The 24,448-nt window shown below is 38.5% G+C and overlaps 1 protein-coding gene across 1 annotated transcript; it reads left to right on the top strand.

The window, feature by feature from the left end:
* The first annotated feature begins 280 nt into the window (after positions 1–280).
* GYG2 (glycogenin 2) lies at positions 281–20,304 on the top strand. Its single transcript, XM_026102370.2, has 10 exons — positions 281–395; positions 522–694; positions 6,461–6,602; positions 8,360–8,534; positions 9,840–10,002; positions 10,584–10,710; positions 11,690–11,912; positions 13,107–13,247; positions 14,966–15,076; positions 16,691–20,304. Exons 2-10 carry the CDS (start codon positions 688–690, stop codon positions 16,850–16,852), a joined length of 1,251 nt encoding a protein of 416 aa, XP_025958155.1. The 5' UTR covers positions 281–395; positions 522–687; the 3' UTR covers positions 16,853–20,304.
* Positions 20,305–24,448: the final 4,144 nt, after the last annotated feature.

Below are 24,448 nucleotides of genomic sequence, written 5' to 3'. Positions count from 1 at the left end.
ATAAAGATCTTAGTCCCGGTAAAGTCCTCCAGGATCAGACATGCCGCCGGGGCTCCTCCTCGGCGGGCTCCACGCAACGCCCAACAGCCCGCGGAGCAAGGAGCGACGGCGGGGGTACAATTGCCCGCGCTTCCCCACGCCCCCGCAGCCCTGCCGGGCGGACGACCCGAGACAGGGCTCGGTAACGGCCCGCGCTGTCCGGAAGCCGGCCGGGCGCAACGGCCTCAACGGCTGCGGCGGGGCGGGGCGGGGCGGTAGCTGCCGCGCGGCGGCCAATGGGGCGGCGGCGCTGCGCCGCGCCGCTAGGGAGCGCCGCAGTGCCGCGGTCACGCGTGGGGCGCTGCGCGGACGCGGGGCGCAGCGCGGGTGGCGGAGGCGGCTGTGCCCCGCCGCGGGTGGGCAGAAGGAGGGCGGCCCGCGGGGAAGGAGGGGGGCCCGTGCCAGGAGAGGGGGGGTGCAGGGTCGTGTCAAGGCTGCCCGGTAGTCCCTGTTGCTAATGCCATTTCTCTGCTGCTGCGCAGGAAGGCTGGAGTCCCCGTGGACATAATTCGCCTCGCACTGTCCTCAGCAGGAAAGAGGCTAATCCCCTTGGCGACTTTCCAAGTGCGCCGGGGCGCCGAGGGCAGGTGACAAGGGCGCAGAGCCCGGCTGGTCTGCGACAGGGCAGCCCGCTCCCCGTCCTGCAGCATGTCTGGTGAGTACGCTGGCCGCCCGAACCTTGCCGAGCAGGTGAGATCTGATTTCCCAGCACCCTGCTTCTTAACATGCGTTGTGTGTTAAAAAACAGGACTGTGCGCACATCGGGCTGTGTGGGAGTGGGCTGGGTCCCTTTCGGGGAGCCCAGGCCCTCTGCGGCCTTTTCCCTTGCAAAGGTGCTGCAGCGCAGGCGAGGGTTTTCCGTATTCTGTTAGCACAGAGTACTGTGCTGTAATTAGCTGTCTCAGATTAGGATTTAAACCATCTGGCTGGTGGGATGAAAGAGCTAAACTCATTTATCTATTCTGCTTATAAATATAAATTAGCCTACCCGGCTTTCTGTGAACTTTCCTGACTGGTCACGACATATCATGGTGATACAGTTGGGGTGGGCATTCTCAGTCTGAATTGGATTGAGAAAACGCATGTTATATCCCACCAGCAGCAGTAGTGATTTTGTTTTAAATTATCATTAAAAACATGAAGCTGGTTTAGGGCTAGTCACGTGGGGTGGGTGGAAGTGCTTTTTTGTGTTTTGATTGTGCTCTCAAAATTCAGGGAATAGTTGGGCAGCAGCTCCCCAAAGTTGGTTTTGTTGAACCATTTGAAGGGTGTCACTGACATACATTAATTCAAACTTGGAATTCACCAGGCCCAAAGACTGAGATGTCTGTAGCCCATCATCTCTGAATTAGAGGTTTGTTTAAGACTTTTTCTGACAGGAGGATGGAGAAGCTGGAAGCAGCTAACTTCCTGTCTGAAGTTCTCTATCCTGTCCTGTCAAAGACAGATTTTCCAGGAATGGCTTAAGCAAGTCTTGCTATTTTTTCAGACTGCTATATTACTACTTTGGGACCAGTTTTGGGTGCTATGCATTATGCCTATTTGCATTTTATAATATTGGTGCATTTTATTTTTCATGAGATCATTTATTGTCTGTTGAATGAAAAAAATGCAAGGTCTGGAAGTAGAACCTAAGTGTTCTCAATTGAAAGATATTTAATAAAAGCTATACAAAATGAGAAATACTTCCTCTCTGTATAGCCTTCCAAGATAATAGCAGGAGCTATGTCAACTAAAATTCATTGGTTTTTTTAATAATGAATGGTAGAGAATCTGTTTTTCGGTCAGACAGAAATGGTTAGACAAGAGAAATATTGCACTTGTCATCAAATGTCAATTTGTATTCCTTCTTACAAGGGTCTGTGTAAAAGTGCTGGTTGTGCCAGCATGATGTTCATCAGTAATGTAAATGTTTCTAGTATTGGGCCTAGACTGAGGAAATTCAAACATAGAAACTCAAATTGCCAGCTATCACTTGATTACTATGGCAAGAGCTGCCTCTGTGCTGAAAACTTGTGTAAGGATTTCTGAAGATGCTATGACATAGCCGTTTGCATCATTATTCATTTTACCTACTTGGAGCAAAATACTTCCTACTTGCTTCTAAGATTGTGGATGTCATCTGGAGCGGAGCTTTCTATTCCCCACGCTTCTATCATAGTTGTGCTAGGCCAGGGAAGTGGGAAAGCCTATAACTTTCTTCATCCTTGCAGTAGACTAACACATCTGCATTGAAATGTGCTTTTGGGGGAAGACGCTCGGGGACCTGTGTGTGGGAGGGAAAGTAACAAAATTGTTGCAAAAGACTCTGCTAGTTGCAGCTGTTATGTTGCTGTCTCTTGGGATGCCAGAAAAGTGCATTGGGGCTCACCAGGCACAGCTCCAGGCCATGGTGTACTCGCCTTGCAGAGCTTGTAGCTTTGTTATAAGGAGGCAGAGGTGAAAAAAGAACAGCAGATGGTAACAGAGAGAAATTTAAGAAAACAGTGAGAGAATGTTGGTTAGCATGCAAGGCAGTACATACTACCAGCCTGCCGGAGATTTCTAGCTATTGAGTCATCTCCTCTTACTTTTATGATGAAGTTGAGAATGGAGAATTTGGAGAATGCTTGTATGAAAGTTATAGCATGAGAGTCTCTGGTCTCCTGTTGCAGTTCTGGAGTGGGCAACTTGCTGTATTTTGTTAGTCTAGAAACATTTTGATAGCACGAAGCTGTCATTGATAGCATAGCAGCTATTGCTAGAACACATTTATCCTTTTTCTGTCTACCAGAAGAAAGACAGAAATATGTTTACAAATCAATGTCTAGTGGATTACAAAAAGCTCAGACTTGTCTTGAGGCTGGCAGGTGCATATGGTTCATTTGGTGCTTATTACTGTGAATCACTCTTGATTCTCACTGGTACCTGTTTTTCTCTGTCTCCGCTTTGTTTTTCTTTTTTTTTCTTTGAACATCAAAGCGAACACCACTCTATGCCGAGCTGCCACAGATTCTAGGTAAGGTTCTGAGTAATGCTGCCCTAGAATTGGTTTTCAGGCTAGTTAAAGAATTTTACCTCAGGCAGTTTTGTAGGACGTACAATCATGAGTAAGTAGCACAAGAAGTCAGGGATCTTGGATAAAAAAGCTGTAATTAGTTTCACATAAATCACCCTGGCTGTTAGGGTGATTCACATTATTTTTTGCTGTCTTTTCTGCATTGCTGTCTGTTCTTGCAGAGTGGTCACTGAATAATTCACCAAAGTTGTTTACTTGAAAATCCTTGGTTTGTTCTGACCAACTAATGTTAGGTATTAAAATGGAGGAGTCAGTGCTGACCATGATGATTTTGAACTTTGTATTTTCATATGCTGTGTGCTAATCTAGACAAGAGAAATCAGCAGAGTTATAAATTCATATAACATGGTTTGAATATGTTTTTAGTCATCAGCTTACTCTTCTCATAATTCACAGAGTCAATGATATTAGCAATAGGGTTCCACAGCTTGAAAACAATTTGCTTGAAATGTTAATACAGTTCGCACTAGGTGTTTTCCATGAAAAATCCCACTGTCAGTCATCATGAAGAATTGAAAGTTTTACAAAAGCTGCATTTGTTGCTTAAAAAAAACAGTTGCAATGAATTTTAAATACCCACACCCTTGGCCTTTGAAATTAAAAGATCAAATATTGCTTCTTTTCCAGTTTAAAGTCAGTGAATGAACTCCTGGGTACGCTATATTTAATACAAAAATCTCCTTGATTTCAGTTTAATAGGGATTTCAGGCAGATGGTTAATTTTCACAAATCTATATGAAAATCTTGTCCTTAATTTTCAGCTTTGAAAATAAAATAGTGATAGGGACAGCGTTTCAAAGAACAGTCATTCTAAACATGGAAAGTCAAGCTATGCTTCTTCCTTGAAAATACAGACTAGATGAAAGAGCAAGTAGTGATAAAATCTTTTGATTTCTACACCTCCAATGAATCCTTAATGGATTAGTGATGGCTCTGTATGGTTTTGAAATAGCTAGCATATGCTTCTCTCTTTGCACCAAAAATATTTTAATATTGTATGGTTTCAGTCAGTGGTTTGATTATCTGTTTAATTATCTCTGTAATGATTTATTCCATTAAGAACGCCATAATATGTATTTCAAATTTGATTTTCAAAAGAGAAAATTGGTTTCTTTTCTTTGAGAAGTATTAGCAAAAATTTCTTAGAAACTGTGTTCATTTGGCAGTTCACTTCCTTGTAGTTCTTACCACAACTTTGGCCTGAAAAATACAGGGCATGAAAGTGCGTGTAGGATGTGGTAATTTGCCATACCAGCTTGCTGAGCTGTTTGATGAGTAGCCTGTGTATTTTTAGATTTATTTTTTATATGTAAATATTCAGCTTCTGTAGGTAAAAGAATTTGCAGAAGCAATAAGAAGATTATGTGTTTAATTTTATGGTTCTTACTTAAAATAGTATTTTAGGATTTAAACTGCTACTTGTGTCATGGTTGGCTTTTTGTACTTAGCTCACCCATACTCCTCTCAGTACTTGTTTTATTACCCTGTTTTGGTTGAAGATGTTTCTGTCCTAACACAAAAATGGCTTTCTTTGCTGAGTCTTTGTATCTTTGTCGTTTGAGAATTACTTTATTGCTAAAGTAGCCTTCAGAGGTTTTTTTTCCTTGGGTTATGCTTGTATTTATTCATTTAACCTTTTGGAAAGTTGTAGTAGGAGCAGTTCACTTGCACAGCTGTCCTTTCAAACCAGTCCACGTAAGCACCTTCTTATTCATTGTTTCTTTAACACCCATAACTTGCTGGAGCAATTATGATAACAGGAGGTTCAGATGCACCCACACTCAAAGCTCCTTTTCACTTTATTTCCTTCCTGCAGGTATCGCGATTAAAAATGCTATTGGAATTTGCTTAGTTGAGGGATCTGCAAACTAATTTAAATTTAGGACAGGTGATTCAATCTTTTGGCTAAGGTTAATGCTAGTGGGACTCTCATCAGTTATAGGGATCTGTCTTAAGATGTCAGCAAATGCACGGTGTATTGGGCTTGATCAGAATTTGGGCCTGGCTGGAGATGAGTGGGAAGCAGAAAAAATGCTGGGAAAGAGGACAGCGCCCCAATGGGTCTTTTTCTTGGGGAGTTATCAAATATCCAAACCTGTGTTTTGCTCTGGATTTGAAGAGCAAGAAAGATATGAAAATATTTAGTATCTGAGAGCTTATAGCCATCCTTCATGACATACCTTGCTGTTAGGTTGGAGGTTTGGACTCCCTTATTTTGGCAGTCCCTGGCTGAGGCAGCTGTGAGGTCATTTGCTGGGCTCTTTGCAACTAGCTCTGTGAGATTCTTTTTGAGTGTCTCTCACACAGCCTGGAAACCATGAGACAGGGGATATTTTTTTTTTAATGCCTTAATAACATGATGGTGGTTTTAAACAAGTAGTTCAAAGCAAGTATTTGTTGAAGCTGTATTACACTCTGTAGAGCTCAGCAGAACTCCCCTCATCTGTCTGACCCAGTGAGCTTGTTTTGGTTAATTTTGTGGCCTCTAACTGCAGTATTGCTTCTGGTCCGAGACATACCATTCACTTTGCTAGATTTTAGATTCGAACTCTCTCCAGAAGAAAACCAATGAGGGTGGTTCTGTCAGACGATAGAGCTGAGGAAGTGGTTCCTGGTGATACTGCCCCAGGCCTGATGTCTATACAAAATACACCATGTCTGTTACTGCACAGGGCTAGTAGCTTGCTTCCTTTATCTATCATAGCTTCTTTTCCCTGTGTTTCTTGAGTCCGAGGAATGGTCCCACTTTTCTTGGAGGTACTTGAGGCAGGGGTCCTTAACACCTCCCCCAGTAGTAATTTCTCTGAATTTGTCAGTAGGTGCCAGTTCTTCTCACTGCAGTGCAAAGAGGGTATAACAGAATTATGCCTATTTAGTTGATTCAGTGAAGTCATGGAAAGATGGACATTTTTGGCTAACACTTAACATCCACTGTTTTTCTCAGTTTTGGCACTGTAAAAACAGGAAAATCTTGTTTATCAGTTGTATAATACTATGTTAGTTAAATGTGATATCCAAATATTTACAAGTCTGCTTTTATGATTTGGCACTGTGATTAGGCGGTAAGACTTGAGGGATTATTTGTTTAAGGTTAGTCTGAAAACTTCACATCTGGTATTATGAAAATCAGGCAAACAAAAAATAACAAAATTGAGAAATGTGCATTCTACAAACATGCTCATTGGATTTTCTATTCAGTTTTGTCTTCTGGGGGAGTTTGAGAAAGAAAAGAGCTTATCACAGGAACGGCAGGTTGTTATAAGCTGTAGCCTGTTGGTTAGCCAGAGGAGAGAGATTGTAGGAAGCTGCCAAAAGAGCTTGTGTTAAAGCTGTAAAGTGACTCTTCTGAATATTTGCTCACAGTAACAGATCAAGCCTTTGTGACCCTTGCTACCGATGATGTTTATTGTCAAGGAGCTCTGGTTCTTGGACAGTCCCTGCGGAACCATAGGACATCTAGAAAATTGGCAGTACTAATTACACCAGTGGTTTCCAGTGGGATGAGGTAAGAATTCATGTGTTCTTGGAGGCTGATAATATAGAAAAATGAACAGTGGCATGAAGGATTTTAATAGGCTTCTGACAGATTTCACAGAATTATGTCAAGAAGTTCCCTTTTGACTAGCAGTTTCTGGTTGGGGTCCCAAATAACATCTGCAAGTAACATGGCAAGCCTGGTAAGAATTCACTGGCAGAAGTAGAGCTTGCAGTTGGAAGTTGAATCTCAAGCCCTTAGTTGGGAACACCAGTTGAAAGTTTGGGAATTATGGATTTAGATTCTTGCTTTTGGGCCAAAATAAAGGCACTAGAGATTTTTTTTTTTTCCTCCAAGTATCTCTATTTTAGAAAGAGCAAGATACTTACCACATGAGAGATAAGACCCCTCCAAAAACCTTAGGGGCTCAATTTCATGTGACTGATTGTTGTAGAATATCATTGCACAGCTGTCATGATGGCAAAATACATTTTTTTGCCCTTTTTTAAAGTCTTTCCCTAACTTGGGCCGTGATTCTACAGGCACTATAGAATTCTGTGCGCAGAAATCTCATTAGATCTGCTGAACTCAAACCCTGTTATTCAGAGGATCATGTTGCTTGTGGAAAGGAACATGCCACACCAAAACTACTTGAGCTCTTGGTTCTGCTGTGGTTTAGGAAGTATGCAAGCTCCTGATCTTTTTTCATGCCACATGAAATTATGTGTAATAAAGCTGGCTAAAGAAACATATTTTCCTTTTTTGCTGTGACTAGGGGTAAAGAAGTCTACTTTTCCAGGATTTTTAAAATACGTATTTTGTCAGAACAAGGCAGTTTTCCAGAGGTAATACTGGTGGAAATATATTTGGGACCTGAGTGGCTACTTTTTCTAAATCCATTAATTTTTCATCTGTTATAATGTTTTTTTTTGACCAAGGATAATATCTGAAAGAGTGCTTCACTGAACTGTGCTTCTGAAAATCTGTACCTGCTCTTAATTCTTTCTCAGTTAACTCTTGTCCCCTGAAGACCAGACAAACAAAATCTAATGACTCTGATAATTCATCATAAATGAATCTAGATAATTGGGGCAGGCTTTTCTTTTTCTGTGTTTGTATGACATCCAGGACTTTGTGAGTAATAGTGTAATGTGAATAAATACGCTATGTTTAAAAGACTCTTTTTTTTTCTTGTGCTTTGAAGGAAAATTAGCTACTTATAGCCTATAAAATTCGCATGGAAGGTATGGATGGAAGAAAGGTGTCTTGCTTAAAAGTCTCATTTGAGAGAATTTGCAAGAGTAATAAAGTGTATATTGTCTGTTTTTAAAAGGTGTAATTTTCTAGCTTGATTTACTTAGGCATAATACATGCAAATAACTATGCTGACATTGCATGCCACATCCTGTACAGTGTACAGGGAACACAGCATGTTGCTTGTCTTTAGAGATAATTGTACAAGATGAAAGCAGCTTTAATTTCTGTGGTCTTTCTGTAGAAGATTAGTTAGCTACAATAAGGTTTAGTTTCTCCTCTGTACAGCATCTGTCACTTTTGAGATGCACAGGCCCCTTAAAGGAAGAGGTAATAGTTTATGCCCTGATAGTTATCACTGCACCAGACTGTCTGTTTACAAGGACTCTGCACTTTAGATTTCTCTTTCTAATCAATCTATCTAATCTTTGTTACAGTAAATGCGTGCTGTATGTCACTATTTTCATGCCGGTAATGAACTCTGATGAACCTCTCTAAATTCCCCTGTTTTTCTCCACTGCTTGCTCTGGTAGGTCTGTCCTCCACAGCGTGTTCGATGAAGTAATTGAGGTAGATGCACTTGACAGTGCTGACTCGGTCCGTTTGGCTCTGTTACAGAGGCCAGAACTGGGTGTAACCTTCACTAAGCTTCACTGTTGGACTCTTACTCATTACAGCAAATGTGTCTTCATGGATGCAGACACTCTGGTGAGTACGGCAGGAGCTGTGGCAATGTCTGCATGTGTCTTTAAGAGCCACTCTGAGCATGGGATACTTCCTCGTCTGACAACGTATTGGCATATGAAGTGATCAGATTCGCTCAGGGTCATGAAGTCACAGAAGCTCCAGCTGGCATATTTTGGCAGTGCTCAGAGTTTTGCTGTCTGCATGAAAACTAATCTAGTTTTGCAAGTAGCCTCAGGACTGTCCTCAGAAGATCCCATAAACATACTGTATGCAAACTGGCTTCTGATAGTTGTTTAAAATACATCTCTCTTATGTACTTCTGTCTGGTCAGAAAGGCAGGCCAGTTTTAAAACAGAAAAAAATCAGAAACAGTCACGTAATTTTTTTTTTATAGATACCAAGGTAAAAATAGCCATAAATTTTTGCAAGGAGAATCATGTCAGTTTTTCCCTGCACTTATGTGGTTCATTTTGGAACCACTTGTAATTGAGTAGAATTATGTCTGATTTTGAAACAAAATTAAATAATTCTTCTCAGGGGATAAGATGGAAAGCCTATGATTTCCTGCTTTATGTTGCAGTTAAAGGAAGAAGGCAAATACTTCATGGAAAAAAAATCCAATGAAATAATGATCTTCCCAGTAAAATGATTTATTCTCTTACTCTTCTAGGTAGCTCCTTTGACAGACATTATGGATGGAGCCCAGATTTTCAGTGATTGTAAAGCTGTCTTTCCATCAAATTTAAAAGTGATTTGGGCCTTAATCTGATTGATCTTTCCCACTTCCTTGTGAAGCTTAAAAAAAACCTCCAAAACAAACCTCTGAGCTTAATTTACATTTGAAAACCAGTAACAAGAGATGATTTATTTCTGCTACTTCTGTAGTCAGGCTGTTGCTAACTCAGATTAGTTGGATTCCCAGCTTTTACTGAGCTCTGTTGCAGTTACTGAGAATAATGGGCTTTGTTTTAGGTCTGGAAGGTTGAGCTAAGAAACAAGGAGATAGTGTGTGTTTTCATGGTATGGTATAATATTTAAAGGGACCTGCTGATCAGCTCTGAAGCTCATGAAGTAATTTCACTGGGCTTGCACTTTTTGTCAGAGAAATCATGGAGAACCATATTTACCACCACCATATCTTATTTAAAATAGAGGTTTTGACCCTTAGCAGATTTTGCATTGCCGCTGCTTTTATGCTTTACAGGCATAAAATACAGGCTTCAGTTGGCCAAACTACTAATTTATTCTATCAATGCTGATTTAGCTACTTGCATGTTCTAGAAAAAAATTGCTATAATGATTTTTCCTCTTCCTGCTATCTCCAAGGTGTTATGCAACGTTGATGAACTGTTTGATCGAGAAGAGTTTTCAGCAGCTCCTGATTCTGGCTGGCCTGACTGCTTCAATAGTGGTGTATTTGTGTTCCGACCGTCTTTAAAAACCTACAACCTTCTGCTCCAGTTTGCGGAAGAACATGGCAGCTTTGATGGTAAGGGGCAAAGATGGTAAGGGGCAAGGCATAGGAGGTGAAGTGCAAGAAATCAAATTCGCTTTTGGTCAGCCAGCTCTCCACAGCTTGCATGCTATTTAGTGGAATGGAAGAAGGAAAAAGTTCTCTGGGTTTTAAGAAATTCTCCCCCCACAAAAATTTAAGGTGCAGGTCCTTGCCTCTTTATAGTATTTAAGGCCCATTGACTTACTGTGGACTGTGCTTCCTAGAAAGTGTAGTGTGAAGAAACATTATTTCTGAGTCTTGCTCAGTAAGTTTTAATTTTCCTGACTCATTTAAGAGGGAGGGAGAGAAAGAGCCAATCTTCAGTCTTTTGCTGTGAGAGAAACCAACTGCCCTTCCTACTCCCTTGTTCTTATGCTACAGCAGCATTCCAGTTATACTGAGATTGTACTGGACTGGAAGTGAGTGGTATAGTAGTACTCATTTGTATCAGCTCATATGGCTGTATCATGCAGTTCAAGTTTTTCCATGAACACTCCATCCTTGGACATGAGATTCTGAAGTAAATTTCAGTGTATGCAAACATAGTAATGTTGTTTTATAATTTTATTCTTCAGGGGGTGATCAAGGCTTGTTAAATAGTTTCTTCAGTAACTGGGCAACAACAGATATTGACAAACACTTACCTTTCATCTATAACTTAAGCAGCAGCGCTGTATACACCTATGTTCCTGCTTTCAATCAGTAAGTAGTAACACTTGTGACTGTAATCTTCTGTAGGTTATTAATAAGTGCTTTTTTATAAAAGAGAGTAATAATAGCCCATTCTGTTGCTTATAAATTACAGTACTGAAAAATGGCCTACTATGTAAAAATCATGCAGTGGAAAGCTTAAATGCAATGTGAATCTGCGTCTGGACAGATGCAGAAACCCAGAGCTGAGTGCAAAAATGAAAAGTGACTTAGCAACATTTGGGTTGCTACACTGTCTCATACACTGTTTCAGTGAAGCTTTTCTAATATTTGACAGTATGTAGTATGTTACTTTAGCATTAGGTTCTGAAAGCTTTACTTTGAAAATAGTTCATTCTGTTTTTCAATCAGTTACATAGGAAGCAGTTTTTGGGTTTTTTTTCTTTTTGTTTTTTAAAAAAAGCATTCCCAAGGTGGTTCTTTGAAATAAAATACATACTAATAACTGTATGGCTTTAAATACTTCATTTAGAGAACCCTTCCTGGCAGAAGGCAGGTTGTTTTAAAGACTTAATGTGTCATGAATTTACTCTTCCAGTTGCACAAAACACTTTTATTGGCAGGTGAACTTACAATGGTGTATTTATGAGTCATTTTAAATACTGGAACAGTAATAACCAAGTTTCTTGATCTGGTGTTTGAAGTGGTATTTACTGGCTTATGAACACAGTGTACAAGAGAGCTAGAAGTGGGACTGCATGAGCCTTTTATTTTCTTTCATGAACTTTTTTTTACTAGAATTAGCAGTTGGAAGGAAATGGCAATGCAGCCTTTTATTTTCTGTGTGCTAAATAAAATAGCTTAAATTAATGAGAGGGGAAAATGTATTAAAATATATTCATATTAAATGTGTCACTCTGACAAAATGTCAAAATTACCTGACCAGTGAGAGTTAAGGATGTTTCTTCAGCAGTGTGTGTATTAAGTCATTTTTCTTTAAGATATAGATTTGTATATTTCATTTCTACAGTTTTGGTAGAGATGCCAAAGTTGTTCACTTTTTGGGGTCGGCAAAGCCCTGGAACTACAAATACAACCTTCAAACAAGGAGAGTTATGCAGGATGGCACCACCTCTGGATCTTTGCATCAGCTGTCATTTCTTGCCCTCTGGTGGAACATATACAGTGCCAGTATATTGCCTTTGTTAGAAAAACCTCAAAAGATGGAAGAGTCAGAAGCTGAGGAATGTAAGGTAAGTAAGGAGGAGTTAGTGGGAATCTGCTGAAATCACAGCAACAAAAATTCTGAAAGTTATGTATTTGTTATGAGTTTTGGGAAAGAATCACACAAGAAAAGATGATGTTTATTCATTGCTAGTAACAGTAGTGACTTTGTTGAAGAGTCTAAACTGACAGTTTAGGAAGGATTTTTAGTACTATTGGGTTTCCAGACATTTCCTTCATCTCTCTTTTTAAGGAAGAGTTTGTATGGGAATGTATGTGTGTAAATAATTCAAATTAAGCATAAAGCATGATGCAGTTTGGTCACAGAAGGTGATCATCAGGCTATGAAATAAACAAGCTTCTACTGATTTTTGAAGCTAATCTTATTTAGGCCATAAAACTGGCCCTTGAAATACAGTGAAGTTTACCTTTTCAGAACTGCATTGTAGCTTGTTTTATGATGGTCACAACAAATAAATTAGACTTACAAAAGCAGTGGTAATTATGTTGGGATATTTTATGCTCTAATTGTACATCCTAAAGCATTTACTGGGATCTTTACACTTTTTTTCTTCAAAGGAAGTGCGGCAGTATGCGTTTTTCCTGAATAGGATAAAATATCTGTTGATAAATAGATGACTTGGAGACCTGCAATATTAAGTAATGAGTAGAAAAAGTAGGATATGGTTTTAATTTATTATCCATAAATTACAATTTGGGTCACCTTTACACATGTGTAAATACATTTTCTTAATGGGGTTTTAATATTATGTTGTTACCATCATTAAACTAATTGCATAGGCCCATAAGATCTGTTGAACAGTTGCTATCAAAGCCTCAGAGAGGAATTTGGCTTATAAACCTCATGACAAATGAATCGGAAAGCAGAGGAGGGAAAGGCAAATTTTTGATCTGATATTTCTACATGCTTTATTTTTTTTGTCTTTAATTGTATAAAGAAGTAGTATTTCAGCTGAGGCAGCATAGCATGAAAATGGAAGTACGTATTAGTCACCTCCTGATGATGGTGGCTGTTCTCTTGAGTTTCAGAAACCTAAACTGCAAGATGCTCTGGTCTGGGAGTACAGACTTTGATTTTATTCACTTCTTATTCCTTTAATGTTACAATCCCTATAAGGAAGTGAAACTGTTTTCAGTAAATAGGATACCAATTTTTATGCAAAATTTTATTTCAGTGGTGAGATGTTCTTGTTTTTTGTTAGCACACATTCAATGGAGTTGAAATTATACTAAAGAAGGTCGATCGTCCTGTGGCCAATTCACTGCAAATGCCTGCGCTTCCAGAGTGGACATATGAAACATACCCCACAACATGTTCACCTGAGGAACTCATTTTCAAAGCGGTAAGTATGTTGTGTATTATTATATGTAATAACAAAATAAGTTGATACACTAAAAAAAGATTTTTAATTATGCTTCTGATCCTGGAGATTGTCATCTTCAGATAAGAAAATTCAATGGCTGTAGCTAATTAGCACCAGAAATAGCCTCAGGAAAATACATTGTCTTTAGTCATGCATGCTTGATACATCTGGAGGTTGAAAAAGTTTGCACTGAATTTTGCAAAGAGATTACTTATTGAAAGTTATTAGTTACTAAATAAAACGGAGTATAAAGAAGTTCTGTTACCAAAGTGATCTTTCAAATATGAATACTCTACGAATGAATATATTTAAAACTAGAATCCTTTATTTTACTCCTGTGTAGAATATTTTTCTTTTTACAGAAGTGTTGACTCAGAAAAATGCTCTTTACATTTCTTTGATTTGGACAACATAAATAAATTCTTAGTATGATACTCATGATCACTGCAGGGGTCTTGGTTCTCTTGTTACTCTTCATATATTTGGGTATTTCTATTGCACTGACTCCTTATTTTATGCAGGAAGTAAATTGAACTTAGTAGCACGATGTTTCTACAAATGTAAGTCATTAAATGTTGTATGGTAAACTGTGTTATGCCAAGGTAGGATTGGGAGAAAATAATGTTTACATTTGTAATGTCATCTGCTATTTTAACTTATGCATTACTCTCTAGTAAGGTCAACAGACGAAGAAGGTTTTTACCATGTCCATTGCCTCAGCACTTCAGACTATAATTACTCCATAAAATAAAACCGTAGTCTTTCTTCCTTTTTTTTCCACCCATAATGTGGAAGAGCTGAAGAAAAATATCAAGAATAAACTCCCAACCTTATATCTTAAGAATAATTTATTTGCAAAGTGTGTTTTGTCTTGGGCACCTGATATATCTGACATTACTGGAAATGCCCAAACAAAATATGGACACATTTTCCAGGTGTGTGTTTGGGGCAAAAAGTAATAATACTGGCTTAAAATAGTATAGTTCAAATTTGAACAACTTTTATTTTTTAATTATAGCACAGTAGGATTGGTTTATCAGAAGATCATGTTAATTAAGGATTAATAGCCTGATTCTCTTCTCTCTCAAGCACTATTATTCCACTTCTTGTTGTAATGAGTAATCTTAAGGAATTGTCTTCCTTTTGGTGGAAGAGACTTCAGAATGCAGGCTGCTTATTCACTTATGTTTTGATAAGTAGCAGAGGCGAATATTTCAGGCAAGATTTTGCAGTCTTTCTATTTACCTCTCTTCTGGAAGGCATTGCTCTGTTTTCATTCTATACATACAAAAAGCTCTTGAGCTATGGAGCAGGCTAGTGTGCTAAAGTGAGATTTTTCCCATTTAAGTTTGGCCTTGTGGAAGGTAGGTATCTAGTGTAAACTAGCTTTACAGACTGTTTCTGTAGTCACTGAAGAATGACAGGCACTCTTGAACTTATTTCAGGATAAGATGAGCTGCCTTCTGGAGGTATTTAGGCTAGAATGATTATAGTAGGAGCTTAGATTCAATGCCATTTTGATAGCTAAAGCTAGTTGAGATGAATTTTGTCCTTGGTGATATGTTCATTCCTTTTCCTCCCATCCACTGCTTTCCTGTACCCCAAGACTGAAATTGATTTGTTTTGCCTGAATTCTTGTGGTAAGGAAACTCTGGAAAAAGTGTTCTCCTGATAAAACCACAGTGTCTGTATTTTAGCAACCTGTTTGTGAAGTGGAACAACGCAGTTCTAATGCGCATCTCTCTGAGCCTGACAGATCTTCAGAACAACATATGCTTCATCCAGCATTTCAGAAAACCTCAAAACTGGTACATGTGACTTTCTGCATTGTACTCTTGCTGATAATTGCATGCATGTCTTTGCTGCCAGCATCATTTCGGGAAAGATCAAGTACTTATGATGCAATGTACAAATCATTTTTTGACTCGTTTAGCTGTGCAATTTCTTAACCTCCAATACTGGGGTATGATCCCTTCTTACTGGTTATACTTTTTAGCTATTAAATGTATTTTTTCCTGCACCAGCCCCCAAATGATAAATGCATGGTGTTAATTTTAGCCATCTAATAATACAATCAAAGCTTTTTTCTCTCCCTCTCTCAGAACATGAATATAGTGCAGCAGGCATGGGACCCAAGCTATTAAGCTTTGCTTTGTGGTCTTGCACTAAATCTGTCTGAGGGCAATGTGACAGCATGGCTAGACTTGGGACTGATGAGGGTGGCAAGGTGTCAAAGAATTGGACCTTGTGAAATACAGACCACAGTTGTTTTCCTAATGAGGCTTTTTTATAGGTAGGTTAGGAAGCACTATGATGAAACAGTTCAAGACTGAGAAACAAAACTGCAGGTGAAGCTCTAGCCCCACTGTAGTCAGGAGTGTTTTGGCCCTAGCTGAAATTCTTCACTACTAAAAACATGATGTTTCCTCTCCTGATGTTAATAACATCCAAGGCCGATTATAACGCATGCTATTGGTAACTAAAGGAGTTTTCATGTGATACTGGAGTTTTATTTATATATACACACACACACACACACACACACACACACCCCTTGAGAATTAAATACCAAGTATTGTTGCCTATTTGCATATATAGGGAGGAAGTCTGAGTTTCTCAGAGCGTTTGTTCATGTTTCAGGTCAGGTAGACAGGGACCCAAGCAGCCTACATATGGTAGGATGCAGTTGCCTAAGCGTACAAGGTATTTCATTGAGCCAGCATGACATTATCTGGTCTGCAGGTATAGGTCTTGTGCAAGTCCTATGCCCTATTTGCTCAGAACTGGCAAACGTCATAGATATTCCAAGGCATTTGGGCAGTTTAGGCAGTTGGTTTCTGCCCATTAAGTTTTATTCTGAAGCATCTTTATAATCAATTTGTGAGGGCTTCACTTGAAAGGCTGATTTACACATTATTCTTAACATGAGATGAGTGGTTTGCTTTTGAGCCTCTCAGAGTTAATTTATATGGATAATGTGATTCATGTCTGATAAATAATGTTCATCTCATTGGAGAACAGTTAAATGCTTCACCACAAACTATAGATACTTATGTTCATGTGGAGGCCTGTTGAAGACAGAATTTGCACAGATACTGGCTTAGACTTTGGAGTAGATACTCCACTCCAAACAGGCCCTATTTATGACATTCTTGTTGCATCTGTTGCTGTGTGCGCCAAGTTGTGAGTTAAGACAAGTAAAATAAATGTTTCTATGTGCAAAGATATGATAAATAGTAAATCTGGGAGAATGAGATCACATTATCAAAATAAGAATGAATATTTGAATACTGTTCATTTGTTAGCTTGTTTTTTATTGGGACTATTAAAAGCAGAAGTTTGACTTTTAAGGTTTCACTTCACGGCACAGAAGTGAAAACAACCAAATGACAGTTTTCCCACTGTTCTGCTTCTTCCCACAGAATGAGGTTACATATGCTGTTTCAGAGCTGTCTATTCACCTCAAACCAGAAGAACCAAGTGCAGAAGATGAACGGAGAAAATGGGAGGAAGGGCGAATGGACTATATGGGGAAAGATGCTTTTGAACATATCAAAAGGAAGTTGGACGCATTTTTATATTAAGATGAAGTGTACTGTGATGGCCATCATCTATGTCTCTTGTATAAATGCAGTCCTTAGATATTTGGTTTTCTTTGTAGTTTATTTGACACTAAAGTTAAAGGTAGATATGGGTCATTATATATTTTGAGAGAAGATGAGCAGATACAGACTGCCGGTTTTTAACTGTTTTGTGTGCCTCAACTTTATTGTTCTCCATAGTGCCTACTAAAGTATAATGCAGAAGTGAAATCCTCTGAATTCAAAAGTCTCATATTTATCATTCTCCCCACCTCCTCCCCACAGTGTTCTTTAGTAATGGTCATGACCACTGAGAAGATGCTACAAAAACTTTTTTGAGTTAAAATCTTTTTTTCTGGAACTAAGTTAACGAATCCAAGGGCAAACATGATGTAGACTTTCATGTGAGAGAAAAATGAGCGAGGAGATAAAATCCTGGCCTTATAGGAGTCAGCGACAAAACTCGTTCATTTAAGTATAATTATAATTAGAGGAAATTAGGACTTTTTGTCTGAGATCACTAGTGGACATTCTCCCTGTTTTATATGGAAGTTGATCAAGCAACAGGATGATTAGGAGTGGTCTAAAACTCTTAAAATAGATCATGTATGTCAACCTTTTATATCATCACTATAGGATATTGTTGGTTTTGTGTATATGTTAGCTCTACTTGCATATTCAGAGTGGCATAGTCAGAGGAAGAAATGCTGTCACTGTGGTGTAAACTTTCTGGTGCTTTATATTTGTTTACAATACTCCAAACTGCAGTTCATAAAGGCACTATTCTCATTTAACAGAGTTGCAGCATATTGCAGCCAGTTGGAGTGCAACTGAAAACACAGTTGGTACTTGTTTTAGTAAATAGGCCCTTTAAACAATCTTCTAAAGAATAGCTGTGTTTGGGAACCAATACATTGGTGAGTATAGTTCCAGAAAAATCTATTGATGAGCCTCCATTACATTAATTATACTTATGGGGGATTGCTTTGTGAATTTGGGTATTTAGATTTGACTAATTTCAGCAAATGTAACAAACAAGTGAAAGAGAAATGCTAAAAGAAATGCCCAGCAAATGATTCATCTCATTTCTCCATTGATCATAACGTTAATTCACTTTTCCTGGGAAGCTAACCTTCGCATGCTAACACGGTAGGTGCACTCCACCTCCTGTTTTTGTACGGCACAACGTGCCTATGCAGAGATTGCAGTATACTAGCTGCAGTGTACTCATACACATGTGGCATTTGATCTGGGCTAACTATCCCTGTCTCTTAGAGAAATAATTTGTGCACTTCTGAAAAAGTTCTTAGTTTTTATAAGAATTGCTGCTAATATAATTCAAACAGCTTGAAGACTGTTTAAAATGCCAGTCAACAGTGTGAACTAATGCTTCATGCAGCTGTACTTTTTACAGCAATTAGAATGAGAGAAAATTACTGACTTCAAATCATTAACCGAAAGGTTTTAGAATAGGCATGCTATTGTAAAATATTTAAGTGAAAGGAGCAGTCATGGAATACACTTGAAAGTATCAAGATGTAAAATGATATTGTGTGTGAACTGTGCAGTGTTTTGCAAAGAAATACAGTAAGATTAATGATTAGCAAGTCCTTGCACCAAAGTTAGTTATGCTAATATAACATATAGCTCTGGAATTATTTTATTTCCTTGAATTCATGGAAATAAAGTAGAAATTGACATATAAAGTCATGTGCCCATCAGATGATGCAGGGTTAGAGATTTTGTTTTGTTGTGCCAGGGAGTATTATTCTTGACTGACTGGTTACTTTAATATACCTTTCAATTTTACTAAATTGCATTTGTGACATTAGCACTGCCAGCTGAGCAGAATTAAAAGGTGGTGTGAGTTATAATTATTTCTACAGACACTCATAAGCTTTAGAATCTCTCTTGAATTAGTAGAACACTAGTTGGTTTATTTTGTTTATGGAAAAGCATAGCAGTAGTTTCAAGACCCAACGAAGTTTGTGTGCAGTAGGCCTTCACGTAAAGAAGTCTGTTGAAATAGTTAAATGTGGTCTCCCAGTGGATTCTAGCACAACACTGTTGTCACCAGATAGTGAGAAGGGAGAATGCTTTGAATTAAATCCAGAAGTTGCAAGTGCTGTGCTTTGGGCAGTAATGTTTAGTTCTTGCAGGCCTCATTTGAAATCTTCTTGGGGCCACAAGCAGGTTTGGAGGGTATTATGGGTAGCATGTTGCTAAGTTAAAAATTACCTGGAAGTACACCTTACTCAACTTCAGCTAGAATTTCTTCCACATTAAATCATGGTGTAGTCCCAGGTATTTTTAGAGTAAAGAAAGTTAAGAAATGCAGAATTTCGGATGTGCGATTCCTCCTTAAACAAGACACTTTCACTTTGGCAATTCGGAATGCCCTGTAGAGCAATCACTTTGTCTCTGTTCAATTAAATGTTGTAAGATAAAAAGTTGCAGAGACAAAGTGAGTATCACAAAATATCTTGTACTGTCTGGTGTGTGTGTGTGATTTTGTGTGCAATTTTGTGTTTTGTCACTGTTGTTTAAGCCCTACTGATGTGAGAAGCAACCAGGAGGGTTTTTGAAAGGACAAACCCTGAGCTGTTGGTGTCTGTGTGGCAGACTTCTTGACTTCTTTTGTATTTAAAGAGGATAACTTGTGTTTAAATGAAAACCTGCTGATTCTCTCTCCTTCTCTCATGTGCTTAAGAGAGTTATTTCCAGCTAGACTTAAGAGGGTAATTTCATTTGCAGTACAACAATTTTATGGGGTGCTGTTCATGTATAAACAGGAGATAGTGTGGGTGTGCCACAAAGAAAATTCTTGAAAATTTTAGACGAGTGGGTTACTGCACTTTGCTAGTCTACAGGAAAGGAAGACTACTGTTCTTGAAGCATCTCTTTACTTGCTGCCTGGTGTCATGTGAAGGCCTTTGCAATTGCATGCTCTTGGGAAAGCAGAAGAGAGTTTTCTTTGTGTTTCTAGTTTAGTCAGCGCATATTAGTTATGTTTTGTATGGCTGGGATTTGAAAAAATGTTTAGTTATTTCTCTACCTTGATTTTTCTGCCAGGAATGGAAAATTACATTAATAGCAGGTGACTTTATACATTTTCATGCTTCTGAAAATGTATACTTGGTCTACAGAAACAAGTCTACAGCATGCCTGTCTGTTCCTTAATAGATCTGAACCTATTGTTTTCCTAAGCTGTTTCAATTCATGTGACTTTGATAATAACATGAGTCTGTTTTTCTAACTTACATCTCTAATAATTTCACCTTTGTGTGAGAGTATTTAGCTCTGTTTATTAAAGAAAATGATTTATATATTTCTGTTTCCTTTTGTCTCAGTTTTCTTTTTTATCATGGTGGTATTTTTTAATTTCTGTATGTTTTTTTTTCTTTTAATCAGCTCTATAAATGAAATAAAATGCACAGGAATCAATTATCAATTGACCAGTATTTTTGTAGGATATTTAATACTAGTCATTGAAATACTCTGCATTTTTTAGTGTATTGGTTGCAGAATGCTTCAGGTGAAATTCTGTTCATCCTAACTTGGCTGACTCATAAGTAAGTCTTTAGTGCTGACAATTAAAAAAGGTGACACTCAAGCAGTTATCTTGCATCTTGGTATAAACTTTCAATAGGTTATAATAACAGCATATCATATAGCAAAGCTAGTTTAAAAAATTAGCATGATATATAATTTATTTTAAAATCATAAAGGCTAACTGGAAAAACACTAGCAATGGCATACTATGAATACAGGGGAAAAAGAAGAAAAAACCCACAGTTCCAAGAATTTACCTTAATTTTACTTTAGCTGGTGTAAACAGCCTTTAAACTCTCAGAAAGTGGAAGAAAAAATAATTAAGAAAGCCATGCTCTGTTTTGTTGATTATTTTTAATACAATTCACATGTCAGGGCAGCATGATGTTAACTGCTCTGGAAAAGCATGTGTTCCCTAAACGCATTAAGATAAACTGTAGGTGGTTGCCTTTTAAATGTGTAATGTCAGAAGCCAAGTTACAGCTGGAAAACAAAAAGTTTAATGAATGCATATGGTAAGGTGATTTGTTTTATTTTAGGCCTAGAAAACTGATTTTCAAAGCCTATTAGTATTATTTAATATAAATATTAATATTCATTATTGAAACACTGTAGAAGAGAAATACAATAATGTGGCTAAAGAGCAATCCTTATTTTAGAGCTTTTGTTTGAAAATGATTGTATTACTTCATTTGGAGCAAGAGTGATTGTATGTGGTCAGTGGGTATCTGTTATAAGTTTTGTTCAGCTGCAAGATGTATTTTTCTTGAAACCTCCTTAAATTATTTGTCTTTCAAATCATTTTACTTACAGCTTTTATACAAATGGCAGAAAAGAAGCCAGGGCCATCCAGAACCTGAAATATCCCACTTACCTTAGAAATGTGGGGTTTTTTTTTTTTTGCCTTCAAAAAAGAAAAGTATTACAATATAGTAAAGCAACAAGAAACTAGTTTTTTTAATAAATTTGATTTTTACAAAGTTGTTTTGAAGTAACATTATAGTGAAGATATTTTACCAAAAACATCCAATTTTATTCAGTTCAACTTACTGGATCAGTTTAGAAACTTGTTCACATATGCGTGTGTGTGTGTGTATAAACTTGCAGTCTGGCTTTGAGCTAAAGATTTTGATTTTACTTCTTCAAAATTCAAAGTAACAAAGGAGACCCTCCCAAATCCCCCTTTTTGGGGTGGGGGCAGTTATGTAAATGCTGTAAATATACAGGCAGTTCCCAGGAAAATTCAGGCTGAGCTCAAACTACTTTTCTCCTTTTATCTGGTACGTAATTATTTTGCTTTCCCAAAAGATGGGACCCTGTGCACTGGCATTCCACTGGGTCCCAGAAAAGAGCAAATCGATATGTCTGTTGTATTTAAACATGGTGAAGCAAGGTATCCTTAGAAGTTTATTTCTCACTGCTGTGAGACTTCTCATTTACTTTGACTCAGTGTAATGTAGTGATTCTAAATGTCATTTAATAATGATCAAAACATTCAGCTGGACATCAGCTTCATAAGACATGAATGTCAAACATTTATACAATTCAGCCACAGCTCTTTCAATAAAAAGAACCTTCATTTGTTACAGTGTTGCTTCCTTCTTTATGGTGTCTATATTTAACCATGTGTGGGCACATTCTCCTATGGTTAACACTGGCTTGGAGGTTTGCCAGTTGTCTTGGGTTTTCTTGACAGGTGATTTTATGTGGTGGTAGGTTTTGCCCCACAAAGGGAGAAACAAGGGCATAGGGAAAGGGAAGGAGCAAGTGCTTCATTTAACTTTTTATCTTTATAATTTTTTTGAAAAAGCTTATTATAGATGATTTTTCAAGCAAACCAAGGAAACACTTAGGAGTTTTTTTTCCCTGTATTATTCAAATGCAGACAGTTTTTGTAAAAGCTTTTTATGCATTATGCACTTTATGCAGAAGTGTGCACTCTGGACAACTCTAAAGTGTCAGATTCACCTAGTTTATGGGAAATACACATTCCCCAGGAGATCATAATAATTGGTTATGCAGAACAGGCATGCTCTGGTTAATGTGCATGAAGAGGAAGAGATCAGCAACCACTCCATGGCTGGGATTTGCAGGAAACTTAGGTAAAGCAGTTTACCGGCTTTCCCTGCTTACCACTATCTCCTCAAAAACTGAAAATCTGATTCTTTTAAAATTCACCAGCTTTAGCTGGTGAATGGAATTTAGGACTGAAAATATTCCTAATAGTTTGCTTGGGTTTGGCTTTTTTGGGAGAGGGGGTTATGCTTTGTAATGAAATTGTGCATCCTATTTGGTGCTTCCCATTACTTTGTTCTCCTTGTCATCTGCTAATTACTTCTCTGTGAAATGTCTGACCTTTGTGTGTCTGTATGGGGACAGCCCCTTTCTCCATGTCTGGCTGAGCTCTCTAGCAGTGATTTGACAAGTGGCAGTTACTGTATGTTGCCAGGCCTGCCCCTGCAACCCCCAGCCCCTGTAGCTTTCCACAGATGCCAGCCAAGGTGAAATCACCTGTATTTGGGTGTCAGGAAAACAACACGTACATTCACATGAGTCCTTAGCATCTGACTGTGTGACAGCTGAACAAATTCACCTTTCAGGAGAATGAGGTGTTGTACAAATGTTGAATATTTACCTTTTTACAGGGTGATTCTTTCTTTTCAAATCTATTTCAGCCCCTAAGTCCTTGATACCCAGGTGCCCTTTACACTTCCCGTTGGCCAAATGTCACTGTCAGTGCTGAGGGCAGGATCTGGACACTCCCGCAGGAGTTTTTATCTCTCTACGGGCAGGCTTGAGTGATGGGACTTGGTATAAGCCAATCTGTGTGTACCCTCTTCACATGCTAGTTCTTCGTCTGGCTTTCAACCTGGATGGAAAACATTCACCCTGTTCAAACAGAGTTCAGGCTTTTTGCTAGTACACCGAGCTTTCCAGCCTATTAACAGGAGTTTGGATCTATGCTTAGATGCTGTGTGGGTGCTTGAACACCCTCCTGTCATCTGGTAAACTCTTTAATCAGGGCCTAGTCTGTGACTGGGCATGTTCATGTGTATAAACAGTGTGTGTGTGCAGGGGGGAAGCTGATCTGAGAATAGGCTTACACTCAACTGACAGTATGGATGTTACCTAACAGACTGGTGTGACTGTAGAAAAGAACTTCTGCCTTGGTTCCCCACTGAGCAATAAGATTTCTCTCCATTTCTGAATTGGCCAAACTGGCTTTCAAATTAATGGTCTTCTATGCTACTTCCCTTTTCTGTGAAACCAGTGAAATGCAGCTGCTCTGGTTTTAATCCCTGTCAGCCACAGAATATGCCACATCTTCTGACAAGTTCTTAGCAAATTTGAGTAGATTTAAATGCTATCAGGTAGTAAGAAAAAATGCATTCTTAGGGACTTCTGTCAGGTCTGACATTAATCTGTTCTATTGGTTGTCACATTAGCCCTTTGATCTATGTGGAATAATTTCCACATAATTTGCATGGTGAGCTTTTAGTCAGAAGGAAGGTAGTACAGGAAATAAAGAAATGCCCATTTAGCTTTTGGGAGACTTGTATTTCATGCTACACCATGGTCACAACCTGTGCTGTTTAGAACAAAATAACGTGGTGGGAGAAGTGACATATCAAAGAGGGGGTGCAAGCCAGGAGCTCGCTTGAAATTACTGCTAAAAGTTCAAGGAAACAAGTCACCTAAAGCATCTGCTGTGCTGCTCCTGCCTTCCCTTGTTACCTGTCGACCTTTAGTTATGTGGCAGGAGTGAACAGCCACCGTTCAGGAGGCCTTGTTTGAAGTTTGAATCCAACTCTCTGGCATGCAAGTCACTGGAAGCAGAAAATATAGGAACCTCTGCTTAAAAATGGGATTAGACACAAAAACCCTGCAAGAACATAGTTAGAATTATATATAGCGAGATGAATTTAGTTAACCTGAAGGCAGCAAGAGAGGATTAGATATTTTAATTCCCTACCTTTCCTTAATGACTGCACAGAGTGCTGACACTTGTGTGGGTTGTACAGTATGACCTATACACTGAAGTGATTA

This window comes from Dromaius novaehollandiae, chromosome 1, assembly GCF_036370855.1.
Source record: "Dromaius novaehollandiae isolate bDroNov1 chromosome 1, bDroNov1.hap1, whole genome shotgun sequence".
Classification (NCBI taxonomy): domain Eukaryota; kingdom Metazoa; phylum Chordata; class Aves; order Casuariiformes; family Dromaiidae; genus Dromaius; species Dromaius novaehollandiae.
The sequence above is the reverse complement of the archived record's forward strand: the minus strand, read 5'-3'. Positions and strand labels throughout refer to the sequence as shown.

Coding starts and splice junctions, on each gene's coding strand:
- GYG2 (XM_026102370.2), top strand. Junction 10,003..10,583: donor AGAACATGGCAGCTTTGATG/GTAAGGGGCAAA, acceptor TTTATTCTTCAG/GGGGTGATCAAGGCTTGTTA. Junction 10,711..11,689: donor TATGTTCCTGCTTTCAATCA/GTAAGTAGTAAC, acceptor TCATTTCTACAG/TTTTGGTAGAGATGCCAAAG.